The sequence below is a fragment of the Typopeltis vanoorti genome, chromosome 11 (assembly GCF_054136105.1).
Source record: "Typopeltis vanoorti isolate ZY-2024b chromosome 11, IOZ_Tvanoo_1.0, whole genome shotgun sequence".
Classification (NCBI taxonomy): Eukaryota; Metazoa; Arthropoda; class Arachnida; order Uropygi; family Thelyphonidae; genus Typopeltis; species Typopeltis vanoorti.
Window position 1 is genome coordinate 102,321,316 of NC_143559.1, and position 18,603 is coordinate 102,339,918.

The 18,603-nt window shown below is 35.1% G+C and overlaps 1 protein-coding gene across 1 annotated transcript; it reads left to right on the forward strand.

Moving 5' to 3' along the window:
* The first annotated feature begins 10,593 nt into the window (after nucleotides 1-10,593).
* On the forward strand, nucleotides 10,594-12,086 carry LOC150101883 (transcription initiation factor IIA subunit 2). Its single transcript, XM_090400544.1, has one exon. It carries the CDS (start codon nucleotides 10,633-10,635, stop codon nucleotides 10,966-10,968), a length of 336 nt encoding a protein of 111 aa, XP_090256670.1. The 5' UTR covers nucleotides 10,594-10,632; the 3' UTR covers nucleotides 10,969-12,086.
* The last annotated feature ends 6,517 nt before the right edge of the window (nucleotides 12,087-18,603 follow it).

Sequence of the window (18,603 nt, forward strand, 5' to 3'; positions counted from 1 at the left end):
TTTGTAACAGAAAGTTAACATAAAGTATACTACCAGAGCTAATATTCAGTGAAATAATAATAATAATAATAAATAACTATTTATTTATTATTATTATTATTATTATAAAGACTCTTATTATTTTTAAATAAAATTTATTCAACTGCTATCCCCCCAATAGAATGGAAAAAAGCAATTGTGATTCCTATCTTTAAAAAAGGTAATAGAGACTACCCTAAAAACTATAGAAGTATCAGTACACTAAATTCCTGTTACAAAATATATAGTAGAATCTTAAATGGCAAACTAATGAAATATTCCGAAAACTTTATTTTAGAAGTACAGAATGGATTTAGAAAAGGACGATCATGTGTACACCTAGCCTTTTGCCTAAAATTAATAATAGAGAAAAGAAGAGAATACAATTTAGAGACACATATTGCATTTATTGACTTTGAAAAAGCATTTGACAAAGTTAAAAGAAACATATTATTTAACATATTAAAAGAAAGACAAATGCCAAATAATATCCTAAGAGCTATCACAAGTATATATGAAAATAATCAAATACAAATAAGATTAAATCACGAGCTATCGTATACGAGAGAGATAAACCAAGGGGTCCAACAGGGATGTCCCCTCTCAGCAACTCTTTTTAATATCTACTTAAATGAAATAATAATAAAATGAAATAAAAATTTACATCAAGGAATTAAACTTTCTCCTAGAGTGAACTTAAACACTCTCCTTTTTTCCGACGACCAAATAATAATTACAAATTCTGAAGATAACTTACAGAAAGCTATTTTAGACCTAAATGAGATAGCCAAAAATTATGGTATGATAATATCAACAGAAAAATCAAAACCTATGGCCTTTAAAGGACAAGATCCAGCAAGAAATAAAATAGTAATAGATAACAAGATCTTAGAACAAGTGAATTCATTTAACTACCTAGGATGTACGATCAGATATGAAAATGAAAAATATATAAACGTAAAAATTGCAAAATATTTTAAAATAACAGGTGTAATTAACTCTATATTTCAACCAAACCTAGTTCAAAAACAAACCAGACTAAAAGTATACAACACATTAGCCCTACCAGTCTTAATGAATGGAAGCGAAATCTGGACAATAAAACAAAAAGACAAACAAAGATTAATAACAGCAGAAATGAAGTTTATGAGAAAATCTGCAAAGTGTACCCGATTTGATCACAAAAAAAAAAACGAAGAAATTATGAAAGGATTAAACCAAGAACCAGTAATAGAAAAAATTTAAAAATATAAACACAAATGGATGGAACACGTTCAAAGAATGAAAACAGAAAGATTACCAACACAAGCCTTAAAGTACAAGCAATTAGGAAAAAGAAAACGTCCTCTTAAACGATTCAACGATGACTTCTAAGGCCGGAACAGGCCATACTAGCTAGGCCTAAATCCTTGATGCGCATGATGATGATGATGAACTATTTATTTGTGCTGGCAAAAGACGTAACGTAAGAAGTATGAAGAAAAAAGAAAAGGTAAGTCTACAGCGGGGTAAAAATACAAAGTTTCAGATATCACTGGTTCAATTTCTTTTGGATAAGGGCTCAACTTTATTTCCTAAAGAAACTTGTATTTCTGATGGAATTATTGTATGATATGCAATGACAAAATCACACTGTAGTTGGAAAGAATTACCTGAAAGAGTTAAAAAGCAGAATTCTTGGTTAATAAAATATAATCATAAAATACAACTGGAAAATTGGTTCACTATCTCTGGACAAACTAAGAGATTGGATAATAGAATCAACATGCAAATATCAAATATTGCTCGCCGAAGGAAGAGAAAAATCAAAAACATTAACAATTTTAATAGGCAGACTGTTCCTAATTTAAATGATATTGGTTGCCCAAAACGTGAAAAAATACAAAGTACTTTTAAATGTTATTGGAAACATAACCAAAAATTTTGTGCTAAGGAACAAGATCAACTACATTTTCAGGTTATTTACTGCAAATCGTTCTTTCAGCCCTTGTGTATGTGTGTGTTGCACGGTTTTGTGTATCCCATCAAGTAAAAAAAAAAAAAAAAAATGAGCAAACCCAAAACCCTTTGGAATTTTTCTTTCTTCAGGAAAATAGAAAGAGAGACAAATCTTGTGAAATATTTCTAGGTAATTATAAGTTCTTATTTTCATTGTGGATATACCTGTAAATAATATTTTAGTCAAATAAATGTGTATTTGTAAACTTAAATGAACAATTTAGGTATCGTTCATGTGTTCTCCATATTTCAGAATATTTATTCTGCTTAGAATTTCTAACTGAGGTTCCAATAGTTAATTATTTAGAAAATGTCTAACTACAACCTATTGACAAGAAAAACGTGAAGGAAAAAAAAAGCAGTAAAACTGAGATTCCAGTAGCTAATTATTTTAAGAAATGTCCGCATGAAAGAAAGAAAGAAAAAAAAAGTGTGAGTGTGTGGTGTACTGTGCTGTTTTGTGTATCCTGTAAAGTAAAACAAAAAAACTCATTTTACTTGTCAGAATTCCATACTCTAACCATCACCCAGAATTCCAAAAACAGGACGTCACACATACCCACAACAAAAACGCGTTTCCACTTCAACTCTATGATGTCAGGTTTGGACAAAAACCTATAAGCAATCTAGCAAATGACGTAATTGTGGGTTTTTAATGGATAAAGTACAAAATAAGTTAAATACTGACACTTTTGTTACCATATTAGATGTGTCCAACAGATTAGAATAGAAAACCCAAAAGAAATAGTTAATTATTTTAGGAATGTGAACATGAATGAAAAAAAAAATTACGCGTAAAAATTACCAAGTTTTAATACAATATGTCACAATACATTGTGAAAATTAACAGAAGTGGATAGCGGTGACTTTACTTCCCATGACGTCTCTAACTAGAGAACATCCACAAGCATGGGAAAAAACATAGCCATGAGCCAGTGTGAATGATATTAACGAAATGGCCAGAAACCTATAATGAACAAGAGTCAACTGCAGTTTCAGTTATTTACAGCAATTTCGTTCTTTCAGGCCTTTGTGTGTGTGTGTGTGTGTGTGTGTGTGTGTGTGTGTGTGTGTGTGTGTGTGTGTGTGTGTGTGTGTGTGTGTGTGTGTGTGTGTGTGTGTGTGTGTGCGCGCGCGCGCGTGCGTGCTTGAGAGGACAGCAATGATAGCCTGTAATTAATTATTCAGAAAACGTCTAAATGCTGCCGCTATCTCTTGACTCTAAACTAAAAATTCCCATACTCAATAACAGGAATGAAATACCACAAACCTATAATGGAAAATTCGTGGTGCCACCTATAGACAAATATTTTCCAACACTTGCACAATCGAACCAAAGACACAACATGATGTCACTGATACATGTGTTCCCAGGGAAATTCCTAGGAATACATACTCTATCTTATCTCTGACCACCACCCACAATCCCATACGCGAACAAAAAACACACCACGTGACGTCAATGACACATGTTCCCCCAGGGTAATTTCAAACATTCCACTCATGACGTCACGCCACGAATCACACACAATGACGCGAATGAACTTATCACACAATGACGTCACGAATCCTTACCTTGATCTTGTTCTTGTTACTAGTGCCTCCCCTACTACTATCTTCCATGCAGAACTCGACCCATGTCCACTGCAGTAAATCCGTCAGTTCACGCTCATTCCATGTTGAAGGATCAGCAGTTCTCACAGAACACTAGCATATTCCACACATGTTTAATTAGGTTATAGTCAGGGGAGTTTGGGAGACAAGGCAATATGTCGTGTTCGTTGTTGTGTTTTCCTCTTAACACTGTAGTTGATGTCATCGAGCCCGATGACGATGTGCGTTATCCTGTTGAAAGATGGTACTGTGGTCATGATAGGCCTCCTGTTGATATGGATGGAGATGGTCGGCTAATAGTTCCCTGTAGCGTTCTCTAGTCAGCTTTTGTAGGATGATAACCAACAGACTTAAAGCCTGCCAGGAAAAAGCTCCCCAAACCATGACACCACCACCTCCACCGGCCTGTTGAACCCACAACTGTGCAACCCACCTCCATAAATAGGGCTTTATGCTGTTTACACCAAATGCGAATCCAGCCATTAGCAGGGTGCAACAGGAAAATGGACTCATCACTCAAGATGACCTTCCATCTGTCTAGGGTCCATTGCCGACGTTTCTTGGCCAATGTCAAGCGTTTTTTGCACCTGGATGATGTACCTAAGATGACTGTCATTCCTGACAGTCATCATGGTTACCCTTGTTGGTCTCCAGAAGTGGAACTCCAAGCGAAGCAAGATATGACACATGGCATATTGGGAAGTGGATCGAACTGCCCCGCTGTTGTATAGGTGAGCTATGTATGACATGCAAGTCGTTGCTGAGATTCCTCTCGCGACACCCAACACTCAGACGCTTATCTCTAGGATCAACCAAGTGTGGTTGAGCAATGTGGGCCCTTCTGCTGGATGATCTGTTCATGGTTAATCCAGTCCTGATACACCCTTGGTACATTACTACGGAAGCAATCAACAAGTGTAGCTCTTTCTGAAATATTAGAACCTACCCTCTGGGTCCCATGCAACGGTAAAATTGGCTTAAGTCGCCACGTTTCCCCATTAGTGGCAAATGTTTACTGATTACGTAGACAGGATAAGTGTGCCCATTTATAGTAGCTGTACGTGACGTTGATATCACGTGGTACTTCGTTATCGTCCCAAAAATGTAAATCGGGGGTTTCCTAATACAAAGCTAACTCAGTGTAAGTGTTGTTTTATAGATATCCATTTCTTAAAAGAAAATTATAACAATAAACATGATTTCTCCAAATAATGTTTAGTATAGATTTAACCAGTTAGAAACTATATTCAATGACTCCTTCGAGGACTCATTGATGCAACTTGAACTTCTCAAGAAACGATTCACATATTCCTTCACTCTTTCTCATCAGTTGCCTGCAAGGCGCTATTGTGCTAGAGGTTTTGCAACTTATCATCCATGAGATTAATATTAAATAATAATCCACTAATGCTATTTATTTCCACAGGGAGTACACCAGGCCATTTAACTCCTATCTAACTCTTGGAGCCTGAGGGGGGGGGGTAGTCAAACTCAATTGTTAACCAGAGATAGCTAACCCAACACTATCACTAATTTTAAATGGAATCGCATGATTCCGAACACTAGACAACATTGTTGTCTGAAATGTGTGTGGATACTATTGTGCGTCGAGTAACTTCAAAGTGTTGGTGTAAATGTAATAAAAATTCTCTTGAGTAACTTGGGAACCCATAGAAAAAATTGCTGGAAAACGTTCTAGTCGGGAACCAGAACCGAACTTAGAACACCTTTTTAGTATGACCTAGCACTATGGATGCTAACGCCACTTTCACTGGGCTACACATGCCTCTAATAATAATAAGAAGAAGAAGATGAAGATGAAGAAGAAGAATAACCAGTCAGTGTCGTCGAATAACAGAAGAATTTAATTATTTATTGCACTAAGGTTCAATCGAAGACTGAATGATATCTGGGGATCCATTTCTATTTGTGAGACATAAGGATTAAGATGTCGATCCAAGTAAACACGTTCAATAACGTGTTTACTTGGATCGACAATGCCTGCCAACTATGCTTAAACTGTTTACCACAATCAAAGCAAACACTATATAACACTACTCATCAGATAATCAACTTTGTTCCATTGAACAAAAGTCCAATTTTAAAAAAATCTAGAGGAATAAATGACCAGGTCTTTATTGATAAAATGATCCTCAAAAGAAGAAAAAACAACTCAAACACATCATGGATAGACTACAAGAATCCATTCAGCTCCCACACTCTTGAATCCTAAAATCATTAGAAAATATTTGGAATTAGCGAAAAGATATTCGTTTCTGGCTGCTGCTATGAAATTATAGAAAATGACTTCTTATTCCTTCCCTCCTCTTTTACCTTGTGGTGTCTAGGATTTTCTATTCCCTTAATAGCTACAGTATCCAGGATAAGTATCGAGAATTCATGCCGGTTTGCCTGTTCTTGGGACGAAGTGAAACAAGCTGAAGAAGAAAAAAATCAGCTACAGTCTTTTATTCTCGTATAGAAAGTAGGCAATGCCGTTTTAGCCCTATCTAACTTTTAGAGACTGAGTGGGCAGTTCAATCTCCACTGGTAGCCAATTAGAGATAGCTTGCCCAAGGCTATCCCTAATTTAAGCCACCTGCAGTCAAGAGATGGATCAACAAGTGCTGTCATCTCATGGTTCCTAACCCTGGCACAATATTTTAAATGTCTGAAATAGTGTGGGTTCTAAGGTCGATTTTCTTGAGTTTATGGGACAAAAAAAAACGAATTTCCGGGAGAAAAAACCTGCTTGCCCGTTTTAAAGTTTGACTAACTCGTGAACCCGTCGAAAAAAGGCTTAGAAAAAGTTCCTGAAGTCGGTAACTAGACTTCAACTTAAGTCTATCTTCGGGCGGTTTACTGCTGAGGAGTGCAAACATCACTTCCAATGGGCCACCCTGGCTATTGGAATTGTTCCAAGCCATTTCATAGCAAAGCCTTCTAAAAGCAATAGGAAATAATGTCGATTATAGCAAACAACAGCAAAATAACTGATATATGAGATGGAAAAATCAATCTTTGCACGTCCAGTTTCTTCGAGAGGAAAAAACTGACCATACCAACACATTGCATTGGATATATTAAAAAAGAAACAGAAAGATTCATCATAACATTTTATAAACTAATGCATCAAAGTAAAAATTCACAACATCAGTAATAACAGTGAATGCAGATTATTATTTTAAAACCACGACTAAAGAGTGGTTATTAAACCTATACAACACTTGCCTTAGAACCCTAAGGATACCAACTATCTGGAGGCATGGCAAAGTGGTGGCCTTTCTGAAACCAGGGAAAACTCCAACAGAAGCAAAAAATTACAGACCTATATCACTACTCTGCAACCTCTTTAAACTCTATGAATGATTAATTTTGAATAGGCTACAACCCCTAATCGGACCCCATCTTATTGCTGAGTTAGGGACTCATCGAGGGAGGCCACATACTATACGCACTAGATATCATGCTTGTTCTTGAATTCATTCCCACTGCTTCCATTCACAACATTCAATGGCAATAAATTCCAATCACGCACACTCTATGAGTGGTGCGTGACGCCTGTTGTTCCCCAAAGAGAGTAGATGAGGCCGTTTAATAACCCCCACCCAAAGAAGTCAGTGTTCAACAATATTGCTTCTTAGCACTGTATGCACGCAAAGTTAGGTTGCAAAAGAAGACACTGTTCAGCACTTCATCCATTATATTGCATAAGATACATCAGATTATATTCAGAAACCAGTACAGAATAAGATACTTGGACTCATCGGACCACAGCTCTTTTTTAATCTTCCAGTGTCCAGTCACAGTGTTCCTGATACCACTGTAGACGAACTTCCTGGTTTATTTTAGAAATCAGTAGTTTCCATATAGGCATGCGACTGCCAATACCGATCCTCTTCAATTCCTTGAACATAGTCTGGTGAGATATGGATTAGGACAAATTTCATTAAATGCTTAGTCAACTGCTGCACACAGGAAGTTCTCTTTGTCCGTTCAAGCCTTCTCAGACGATGGCGATATCGTTCCTGGCAAGATTGTCTTAGGACTAGTTACACCTGTTAGACAAACAATGTAGGTTATTTTATAACTGATTGAACACCCCGGGTGTCTCAACTTTCCAAAACCTCAGCTGTTCTGTTTTCAGAATCGTGTCTCCAGTCAGACTGTCACTAACAATATGCTCATTATCAAACTCTGAAAGATCCATTGGTTTTCCCATTGTAATCAATACTGTTGACGATAGCTGCCCTGTTTAACACAAATCGGATAGATTCCGACTGAAAATCAGGACACTAATCGGCATTGGAATTTCAGCACTCTACCAAATAGGGAAAACTAGCATGACTAACCAAGGAAAAAATACAACATTAAGTTAGGGATTACACTGCATCCCATGAGAAAAAGAGAAGTTTTATAGTTTATTTAATAAGACCTCCTTGATGATGATGATGATGATGATGATGATGATACTTCTGATGGATATTTGGTTCAAATAATGAAGAGCTAGTAAATATTATAGGTAAGTACGATGCGGGAGAGAGAAATACAAACGGTGAATTACTGTGTGGGAACTCGAATATCATATCACTATTTTATAATTGGACTATGTAATTATGTATTCGACAAACAACACACGCCGAAACAAGACACAAATTTGATATTGATAAATTGCAAAACGATGGAATTCATAAGGGGTTCAAAATGAGTTAAAGAAAACTATCGAAAACAATATTTTGAATAGAAAAGAAAATATCAGAAATGATTACATGGAGACTTGATGGTAAATAGCAAAATAATCCTTAATGATGCAAATAAAAATGTTTTAAGATATGCTGAAAGAAATTAAAGCTGAAATTATGTGTGGATATCCCCTCAGGTAAAGATAAATAAATGAATAAAATAAATCCCCTAACGCCTTTTATTAATCAAAGAGAGTAAGCAGAGCAGCTTATTTATCCGAAACAAACTTTTGAAGACAGAGACAGCCAGTCCCCATATCCTTCAATCCGTCATTGAATCAAAGCTTTTCAGTAGAGTAAGGCAGACAGACAGACAGACAACGGCTGCATCTCGTGTCCGTAGTTAGTTCTATTGTCGTTTTTTTTGTTTTTTTTTCGAAGATGAAAGTTTGAAAATAGTTTCCAAAAAAGATAAACCGTAACTGCCATTGCCAGAGATTCATTAACTCAGGAACAGGTCAAAGAAAGACAAAAGTTCTTCTGAATCGCACATACACATCAGTCTTACTTTGAGAGGCTTCTCATTAGAGATGTCAATGCTATTTGTAGACTATACTGCCAAGAAAATAACGTGTTAAATATAATATTTTAAAAATTTTAAAGTTAAAAGAAATGCTAGGAAGGATTATTATAACCATTATCATCATCAGATCTCCACAGACGTATTGCGAGACTTCGAAACTTTCGTCATCGAGCCCTGCTGTAAATCTATTCAGAGAGTTTCCAAACTTATTACACACACACACACACACTTAGACGACGCATTCCACTCAGTAACCACTCTCCATGCAAAGGACTTGCTGCTCAGCTTTCAGGGATGACTTCCTGTTCTATCCCTGTCTCCCTCTACTCTATGAAAAATCTCCTTTAATGTAGTAACAAGCCCTCACCAACTTATACGTTCTCTTGATATCCAGGCAATTATATTTAACTCGCATTACTTCCTATGCAGCTGATTAAGAACTTATACAAAGGAATCATAACTTCTTTGCTTTTGCATGTCAAGGGCCTCATCATTGCCATAATCAGATATGATGTTCTCAAAACTTTACCAATGTGACCCTTAAACTTCAAGAGTGTCTACCACCATTCCCAGATCTTCCATCTCTTCCCTTTCTATAAAACTTCCCATTATTTTTATACTCTGCATGTCATCCTTGCCTACCAAATTTCAAGACCATACACTTTGCAACATCAAACTTGGAGCTCTACTCACTTCCTCGCTCACTAGTCTATTCAGATCTTCCTGTAAGGCCACAATATCTACTCGTTCTTCCAAATTTGCATTACTTACAAACATCAGCTGCATATCTTGTCCCAATATTAACATACAAATGAAACAATAATGGTCCCTAAACATATCCCTGCGGCACATCGTTCGTGGCCTTCCTCTTTTGGTATACCACCTTAGCACAACCCGCCGGTAGTATTGGATAGCAAATCACCTTTGTAACTTACTAGTCTCTTAACTGATCCCATCTGTACCAATTTAGTTGCCAGCTTGGCACTCTATCAAAGGCCTTTGAAAAATCTAAGTTTATGCATTTTCCTTAAACAGTAAATTTGTCATCTTGTTGTAGTACATGAGCAAATTACTAAAACATGACATCGTCTTAACAAACTCATTTTGACCACCATATAGAATTATGATATCATCAACCAGTTCCGAATCCTAGCCCTCACGAGCCTCTCTAAAGTTAAAGTCCAATGGTTTGAAGAATTGGCATCGAGGACACAAGCTGCAGTCAAGTATAATAGTAATTCTATTAAACACCTACTTAAACGTGCTTTAAGTAGGTGTTTAATAGAATCGCTACTTTAAAATTTTAATTTATTCTTAATTAAACTAGTCACCGGGTGAAAACCTATTTTTATGGCATTCTCAATGACCTACTTAATTACAAAGTTTAAGCATTCAATGGCTATTACTGCAAATTTCAATTGATTTATTTAGCAGTCCAAAATTATAAATTATAGTTTATAATTTGAAATTTGGAATGAGAAGTTATAAATATATTTCCTTAAGAAAAATATACAAAATAGCCATAAAAATTAATACTAATTTAGAGGAGTAGCATGGAAATTTTTCCAGAAATAATATTTATATTATATCTAAAATTTTTTTTCGGAAAATAAACTTATTTTGTATTTTAGTTGTCTTTGTCATTTGGAAGAGGGCGCTACGTACTTAACTTTGTATCTTCCGGTAGAGTGACGGTGGTAAGTTGGAAAGGCTTAAATATTGGTGGTAAGTGCGAAGATGAGCTATCAGTTGTATCGGAATACTACGTTAGGTCATACACTTCAAGAAAGTTTAGATGAATTAATCCAGTGTGGACAAATAACTCCACAGTTAGCGCTCAAAGTTCTACTGCAGTTTGATAAAGCAATAAACAATGCCCTTGCAAATCGAGTGAAGACGAGGCTTACGTTTAAAGCTGGCCACTTAAATACGTACAGATTCTGCGATAATGTATGGACTTTTGTTTTAAAAGACGTAGAATTTCGAGAAGTTCAGGAACTAGTAAAAGTTGAAAAAGTTAAAATTGTAGCATGTGATGGAAAAGGCACAACAACAAAAGACGAAAAGGAATGATGGTGACCGTTCCAAAACTATTTGAGCAGCAATCATCAGATGTCACTGTCAAGTGAGAAGTACAGCACTTCTGTTGGTCAATTAAGTATGACATTTAGGTTCTGTTTGTTACTTTCTAAGGCTAAGATGAGAAAGCGTAATTTTGCATTGTGTATATAATATAATAGACTATTTGGTGTCATTATTTACATACATTGAATATTGCTTGTCTGTGGCAATTTTAATCGTTGTTTGTATACCAAGATATATTTGGTTTGATTATGGATTAAAAAAGAAAAAAGATTTTAATTTGTTTTAGTCTTACATAATTATTCTCTCGGGCAGAGAAAGGCTACTTATAGTAATAGACAAAATATTATATTCGTCATTGCATATCAGCTAAATCAACTTAAAGTTTACTACTTATGAAAAGTATTCAGTTATTTGAACTAATCATATCAGGGGGCCCTGTGTATCACCTCATTATATATAATAAATGCTGCACATTCCTTATGAATATAAGTTGTTTGACAGTGGTGGTATTTATAGCTGAGCATTACATGTATTCTTGATAGTTATGTTATATCAAACGTGCTGATTTAATTTATACCAATTGCTTCATACCTATAGGCAGCACATGTGTTATGATTATCCTTAAACTTATGAAAATGCTTTTTTTTTTTTTCATTCATTGTATTTGTTTAAACTATATTCAATTGCAAGTATAGATTACACTACTATTGCTGTAGCTGCCTTTGAAAATTCATAATTGATTTAACTCCAAGTATATAATGTTTTGGATAATATATATATGTACCATGAAAACAATTAAAAAGTGACCATAAATTGGAAATATCTGTAAGAAAATCATACGAAGTTCGCATATGGGATATAAATATTTCACAGTAATTTTCAAATGACATCTGTTTTAAAAAAATTATGTTAAGATGTTATGCTATATTAGCAAGGGTCCTTCAACAACCTGCATCAATTCATATTAATAGCATTTTGTAACTGAGTTAAGATCCAGATGCTGTTAACACTAGATTGTATGCAATTTATCTTATAAACAGCCAATTCAGTAATGTATTAAATGTAACAGCAATAATAAATAATTTAAGATATTAATTTCTTGTTAAAAAAAAGTTTGAAAGAGTCTAATTTCAAAACATACTAGTTTGAATTAAAATTGGAAAAGGTGGAAAAACGTTTGACTAAACTTGGACACGATAAGAAAAAGGATCAGAACAAGGTAAGTCAGTTAAAATCAAAGAAAAAAGAGGATATGGCATGACTCGATCTTAAAATTTGTGCTTGCCGAGGGAGTCACCACTTCTAGTTTTCCAGAGGCAAAAATTAATAATATAACAAATGTAATTGAAAAGTAAAAGAGATGGTGGTTCCTGGTAGGTACTAATAATATAACTAGTGACAAATATAGTATGAGAGAAAATATGAAAGGCCTCTTGAAAGAAATGTGCTAGAGTAAAAATTGTAGGATTGCTACCCAGATATGACAGTACCGAGTTAAGGGGGACAATGATAGCAAATGATTTCACGTGCAGGCTCTGTTGAAGAAATAGATGCGAGTTTTTAGATGTATGGAGTGTGTTTGATGGCAGAAAAGACTTGTATAAGAAATGGCCTGCACTTGAGTTCATTTGGCATCAGGAGCCTGGAGAAATTACTTCTTGGTATGAGATCTAATTCAGAGAGCTAGGGAAACTAGATCATCAAGGGAGGAATGGGGAAAAATGGGTGTGAAAGTTCAGTTATGGTATGTAAATGTGATAAAGATATGAACGTCTTCAAACATGGTTATATATGTGGCAAAGAGGGTGAAAAAATATGCTTTGGGTTTGGACCTTTTAAATATGTCTGGGAAGGGAAAAAGAGAAAATTCTAGAACAAGACCAAATAGATTGCATATCTAATTATAAGAATAGGCTAGGTGGTAATTTATGCCTATACACAAATGCCAGGAGTATTAGAAACAAAGGGGTTGAGTTTGTTGCTTTATTGAATATAATGTGGCCTAAGATTGTTGGCATTAGTGAAACCTGTCTATCAGAATCAGATATGGTAAGTGCGATTGAGTCTAATGGGTATACTAATTTTAGGAATGACAGAAGGCATAGAAGAGTACTACTAATGATATCAGATGACTTAAGTCCAGTTAGGGTGAAAACACATAACTATGGTAGTAACTATGTCCTATGTAGTGGTGAGTTTGAGTATCTGGTGTGAAGTGGAGGTTAATAGAATGAAATATATGGTGGGGTGTTGCTATAGACCTAGCGGCTCAGTTGCAGGGGACGAAGAAATGCATGGCCAATTTAGCCTTATGGGTACCAAACGAATGATCATCATGGGTGACTTTATTTTCCAAACATTAATTGGGTATAAGAGAAATCGCATAAAAAAATAAAAAAAAAAGAAGAGGAATTTATTGAATTGTTATGAGAACTTTCTCAGGCAGCATGTGAAAGAATTGACTCAGGGTCAAAGAGTGTTGAATTTGCTTATGGTGTCAAAAGAAGTCTGTTAAGAATATGGCTATTTTACCACCAATTGGTGACAGTGGTCATGCTGTTCTTTCTTGGTAAGTATCTAATTGTATTGATACTCTGATTAAACAGTTTACATGCTGAACTACAAAGCTGGAAATTATGATCAACTTAGGAGAATACTATCTGTTCCCATGACGGAATTGGGAAAAATGTCAGCAATGTATGGGAATCTTTGAATTTGAAAAGTGCTTAAATGAGGTGGTATCTGAATGTATCACTAGTGTTTGAAGAATAAATAGGTTGTGAGTGAAATGGATGTGCAACCTTATTAAGCAAGAGATCCACAAGAAGATGCGAGAATAACAGTGAGAGGAGTTACAAAATATATAAAGCTCAGTCCAGAAAAGTAACGAGTATTGTGCAGAAAGCTAAATCTGAGTATGAAAAGAAATTGGCTATGCAAGCCAAAAGAATTATCTATCGTTATGCAGCAAGCAAAAGAAAGAATGAATGTGGAAGAATAACTATTGAATGCAGATAGTATTGGAAGCTAATCAGATTGTTCAGTTAAAATGTTCACTTTGCTAAGATATATCAACCAGGTGTATGTAACATGGTGCACAGTGCTACTACTACATTGGATGAAGAGTTAGAGGTTGATGAAAATGAGATTGAAGAGCTGTTGCATCACTCGGATAACAATTTGTCTATACGGACAGATGGAATATCAGCCGTTTCGCTAGGCTTTCACATGTTTGTGTAACTTTAGTCTCAGCTCAGGAATGGAAGGAATGTATGATAGTTCCATTGTACAAGGGTGGTGCAAAAACTGATGTGTCTAATACTGACCCATTAGTATCTCTGGTGGTAGTGAAGATTTTAGAGAAGTTGGTAAGAACTTGTATACAGAAATGGGTAGACAAACAAGCTATACTCTGCAAGGAGCATGGTTTACTAAAGGAATGTCATGCTTTAGCAATTTATTTATATATATATATAAGCAAAGAATATATATAAAAAATAATTCTACTTGGAATAAAGTATATATTTTATAACAATGTTATATCCGAGTTGGATCAAGGGAATGGATATGCGATGATAATGTTGGATTTTTCTAAGGCATATAAGATGCCACATGAAAGGCTGTTGCATAAAACAGCCTTTCCTGACTTGGATCAGAGGATGGTTTACAGATATCAGAAAGTGTTATGTTATACAGTGGGTGTGAATCTGCCAGATTTAAGGTTCGATTCTTGGGTCATTATTTTTCAATCTAAACATTAATGACATCAGATATGCAATTCTTTGCCGATGATGAAGATAGGCAGGGCAATCAGGGATGCTGATATTCAGCACTTACATAGTGATTTCAAGAGGCTGCAAATTTGGGCAAACAAAAATGATTGTCAGTTTAATGTTAGTAAGTGTAAAGTTGTGCATTTTGGCATGATTAGAGTTCCAGCAGCATATTATATAATATTAGCAGGGTTATGCTACAAGAAACTGAAGAGGCAAAGGATCTTGGCCTATTGGTAGATAGGAATTTGAAGTTCAAAGGTCACATAGCAAAAGTTGCAAATACAACTCGGAGAATAATTGCGATGTTGAAGCAAACCTTGACACGTAAGGATAAGGAAGTAATTTTGCCTCTTTATAAGGCTTTGATAAGACCACACCTGGATTATTGTGCACAGATTTGGTCTCCGGTGTTCCAAGGGGATAAAGAAGCTGTAGAATGGGGTATACAAAGAAGAGTTACAAAGATTATACCCGGATTATGGGATTTAGATTATGAAGACAGATTGCAAGTATGTGATGATACAGGTCTATAAACTTTTGAATTGGTGTTATAGAATATCGTTTAATGAAATTTTTCATTATATGGAAGGTGGGAGAGAACACAGGACATAGATGGAAGTTAAATTTATTTGCAGTCAAGAAAGGGGTAAGAGCTAGGTTTTTCTCCCAGAGAGCAGTGAGTGAGTGGAATAGTTTGCCTTTAGAGGTAGTGAGTGCATCTAGTGTGAATGAATTTAAGGGAAGGTATGACAGTTGGTTTGGTTGATTTATAGACTCCCTGGAGGTCTTAAATAGTAATAATATGTATGTGTGTGTGAGTATACTCAGATTGGCTATCAGATCCATATTTTGCAGTCCTAGACAATCTTTATACTAAGTGAAGTCACTGATAACATTTTGATAGTGTGGAGTGGAACTTGTTCTACTTTCCATCTTGGCGTATGTGCTAGTTCACTATAGTTCACTATGCATCACTACTTGAAATGGAACAACCTCATTGGCTACTTTTTGGTCTTTATGTATCGTCAGGTTTTGCACATAACTGTTGGGATTTGCTATCCTGTGGATAATGGGGATAGTATTTCCACAGTTGCAGATGAGTTAACTTGATATTTTATTACACATCACTGATTAAGTGACTTCAGTAGTTTTTTTCCCTATATTGACATCTTACCAATGGTACTAATTACTCAGGTTCACAATCTTTTGTGGGTGGAATTCACATAACATTTCTTTCTCTTTATACATGATTTTAAATCTTTGTCTAGTATTTCAAAAAATAATACAGTTAAGGAATAGGTTTTGTAAGTTCTGGAACTAATACATTTTCAACAATTTAAAATCTGTGTTCTCAATAAAATTATACTTTGTACTCTTAGATAATGATTTTTAACTCCAAGATATATTTTTTGCCTGTCAATTTGTTTGTAAAAACAAACTTCCATATAAAATTGATGTAAATGACTGATAAATTATATAGTTGCAAGGAACTTCCAATAGGATTCTACTTGGAATATAGGATCTTTACAGTAAGCTTGTTTCTATTTGTTTCAAATTAATATAATACATAATATAGCAGGGGTGGCTCATGAGCCACATGCAGCTTGCATCCACGTGTCACATGGGTCTTCACGACCTATCAGGAAAATATAAACAAAAAAAACATTATACATGTCTGCAAGGAGATGTGCTTTGCATTATGGGAGAGATACTCAGACAAGGAGTGATGAGAGCTTGGTCCACCTTTACCACGAGTTGCCTCAGTCCTGAAGATACTTCAGGCACAAACTTTGTTTGCTTACACTTGGATAAAGGGTTAAACTAAATTTATTATATAGTCTAACCAAGTGGGGGAAAAAAAAAACTTCCAAAAAGAGAAGAGGAGATAACAAAAAAAACAGGAACAAAATAAAAGAGAAAAAAAAACAGGGTTAATAAAAATTACTGCAATAAATAAAAGTTTAATTCGAAACATAATTTTAGTTACCTATTTACTAGTCGAGGAATTGTATCCATTTTCTTAGTAAGCTCCTTAAAATTAGATGTGTAATTAGTCAAAGTAGTTTTTACAAGTTCATTACAACCTAGCCATGTGCACACTCACTCCCGTACCATCGCATCCGTCAAAGGTTGCAGCTCTTCTAAGTCTTACCAGAATTATTTCAGCTCCAAAAGGACGTGTAGTTGGCCATCCCTGCAATATAGTACTTTTATCTAGATATTATATTATATTTGACCACCTGTAGCTTTCATTTCAAATCTATATGCTTTTCATTGAATTTCTGATGTAAGAATAAAATAAATAAACCCTACATTATAATAAAATGCATCCACATATGACTAGATGAAGGATATTAAATATCAAGAAATTCTATGAATATGTAGTCTATTCATGAAGAATCCTCATTAGGTAAGCAGTAGGTACTATATTATGCTGTAACAAATGCCCAGGCCATAATTTTCACATGCAATTTTTTAGAAAGTAACATTTGTTGTGAGAGGATGAAATATCAATATAAAGGTCAAAATCACATCCAGTGTTGATTTATAATTTTTAAAGTACTTTCATTTCCAACTGCACATCCATAAATATTTCCTGATTATAATAATTAGGTATATTTAATACAATTCCCATGAGTATGTAGTTGTATTTATTTATTTGCAAATTACTATACTTATATTTGCAGCAAATAGATATAAATTTGCAAATTTCTCTTGTGCGCCCTCTGTGTATGCACATTTGCTGTCCTAGGGAAAATTTGCCAAATTTCAGGGATTGATATTAATAGCTAAACTTCTAACAAGGTTCATTAAAAGATGTACATAAAAATATTAATGAGCAGTGTTATATTTGTGTAGTTCCTAATGGGGATAAACAAAATCCATTAGAGCTGTTAACCTTTGCTTTCTTTGTTTACCTTGAACTTTGCAAGGACTTCATTTATAATTAGATCATGCTGCTTAATAAAGCATGGCCTAGTTGTAATGTTGTTCATTTCAAATCATACTGAAGTTGGCCAGGACAGGAGTGAAAATTCTCAGTAAGTAATTGTATTTATTCAGATATAGGTCTGATTCTAAACAGCATGGCACCAATTGTAAGAAATAACTATGATACTATGTTAATCATTATTTTAGAATTAAAGTTCAAAAAATGTTTATTATCCTCTTAAAACTTTGAAGTTGGAAAATAAAGTAATTTAAGGTAAAAAAAAAAAACTTGCAATATAATGCTTATTAAGTACCTACCTAACCTCTGTGGCATAATAAGACTGAGATCCATTTTCTCCACTATCCTTTCATTTGTAATTCTGTATCTGTCCATCTTTCACAATCAGCTGTGTTTCTTTCTTTGCCAAGTTAGTTTAGGCCTTTTTTTGCTGGCATCCATATCAAAGATACCCTTGGAATTTCTGTTCCATCCATTCTCAGTATGTATCTAATCCATTTCCACGTGTGTGTGTGTCCAATCCACTTCCATATGTATGTGTGTTTTTTGAGTGGGGCTGAGTCAAACCTTCTATCTGGCTAAGATATGTAGATGATGTGTTCTCTATTTGGCCTCATGGCCCAGACACGTTAGACTCCTTCCTCAGTCATCTCAATAGTCTACATCCAAGAATCCAGTTCACTATGGAAAAGGAAAAGAACAATTGTTTACCCTTCCTAGACACCTTAGTCACACGCCTGCCTAATGATACACTTACCTTCACCGTATACAGAAAACCCACACACACAGGCAGATACATTCACAAACTCTCCCACCACCACCGCTCTCAACAATATGGCATTATTAAAACTCTTACCAAGAGAGCCCACAATCTTTGTTCCAGTGGAACCGCCCTCA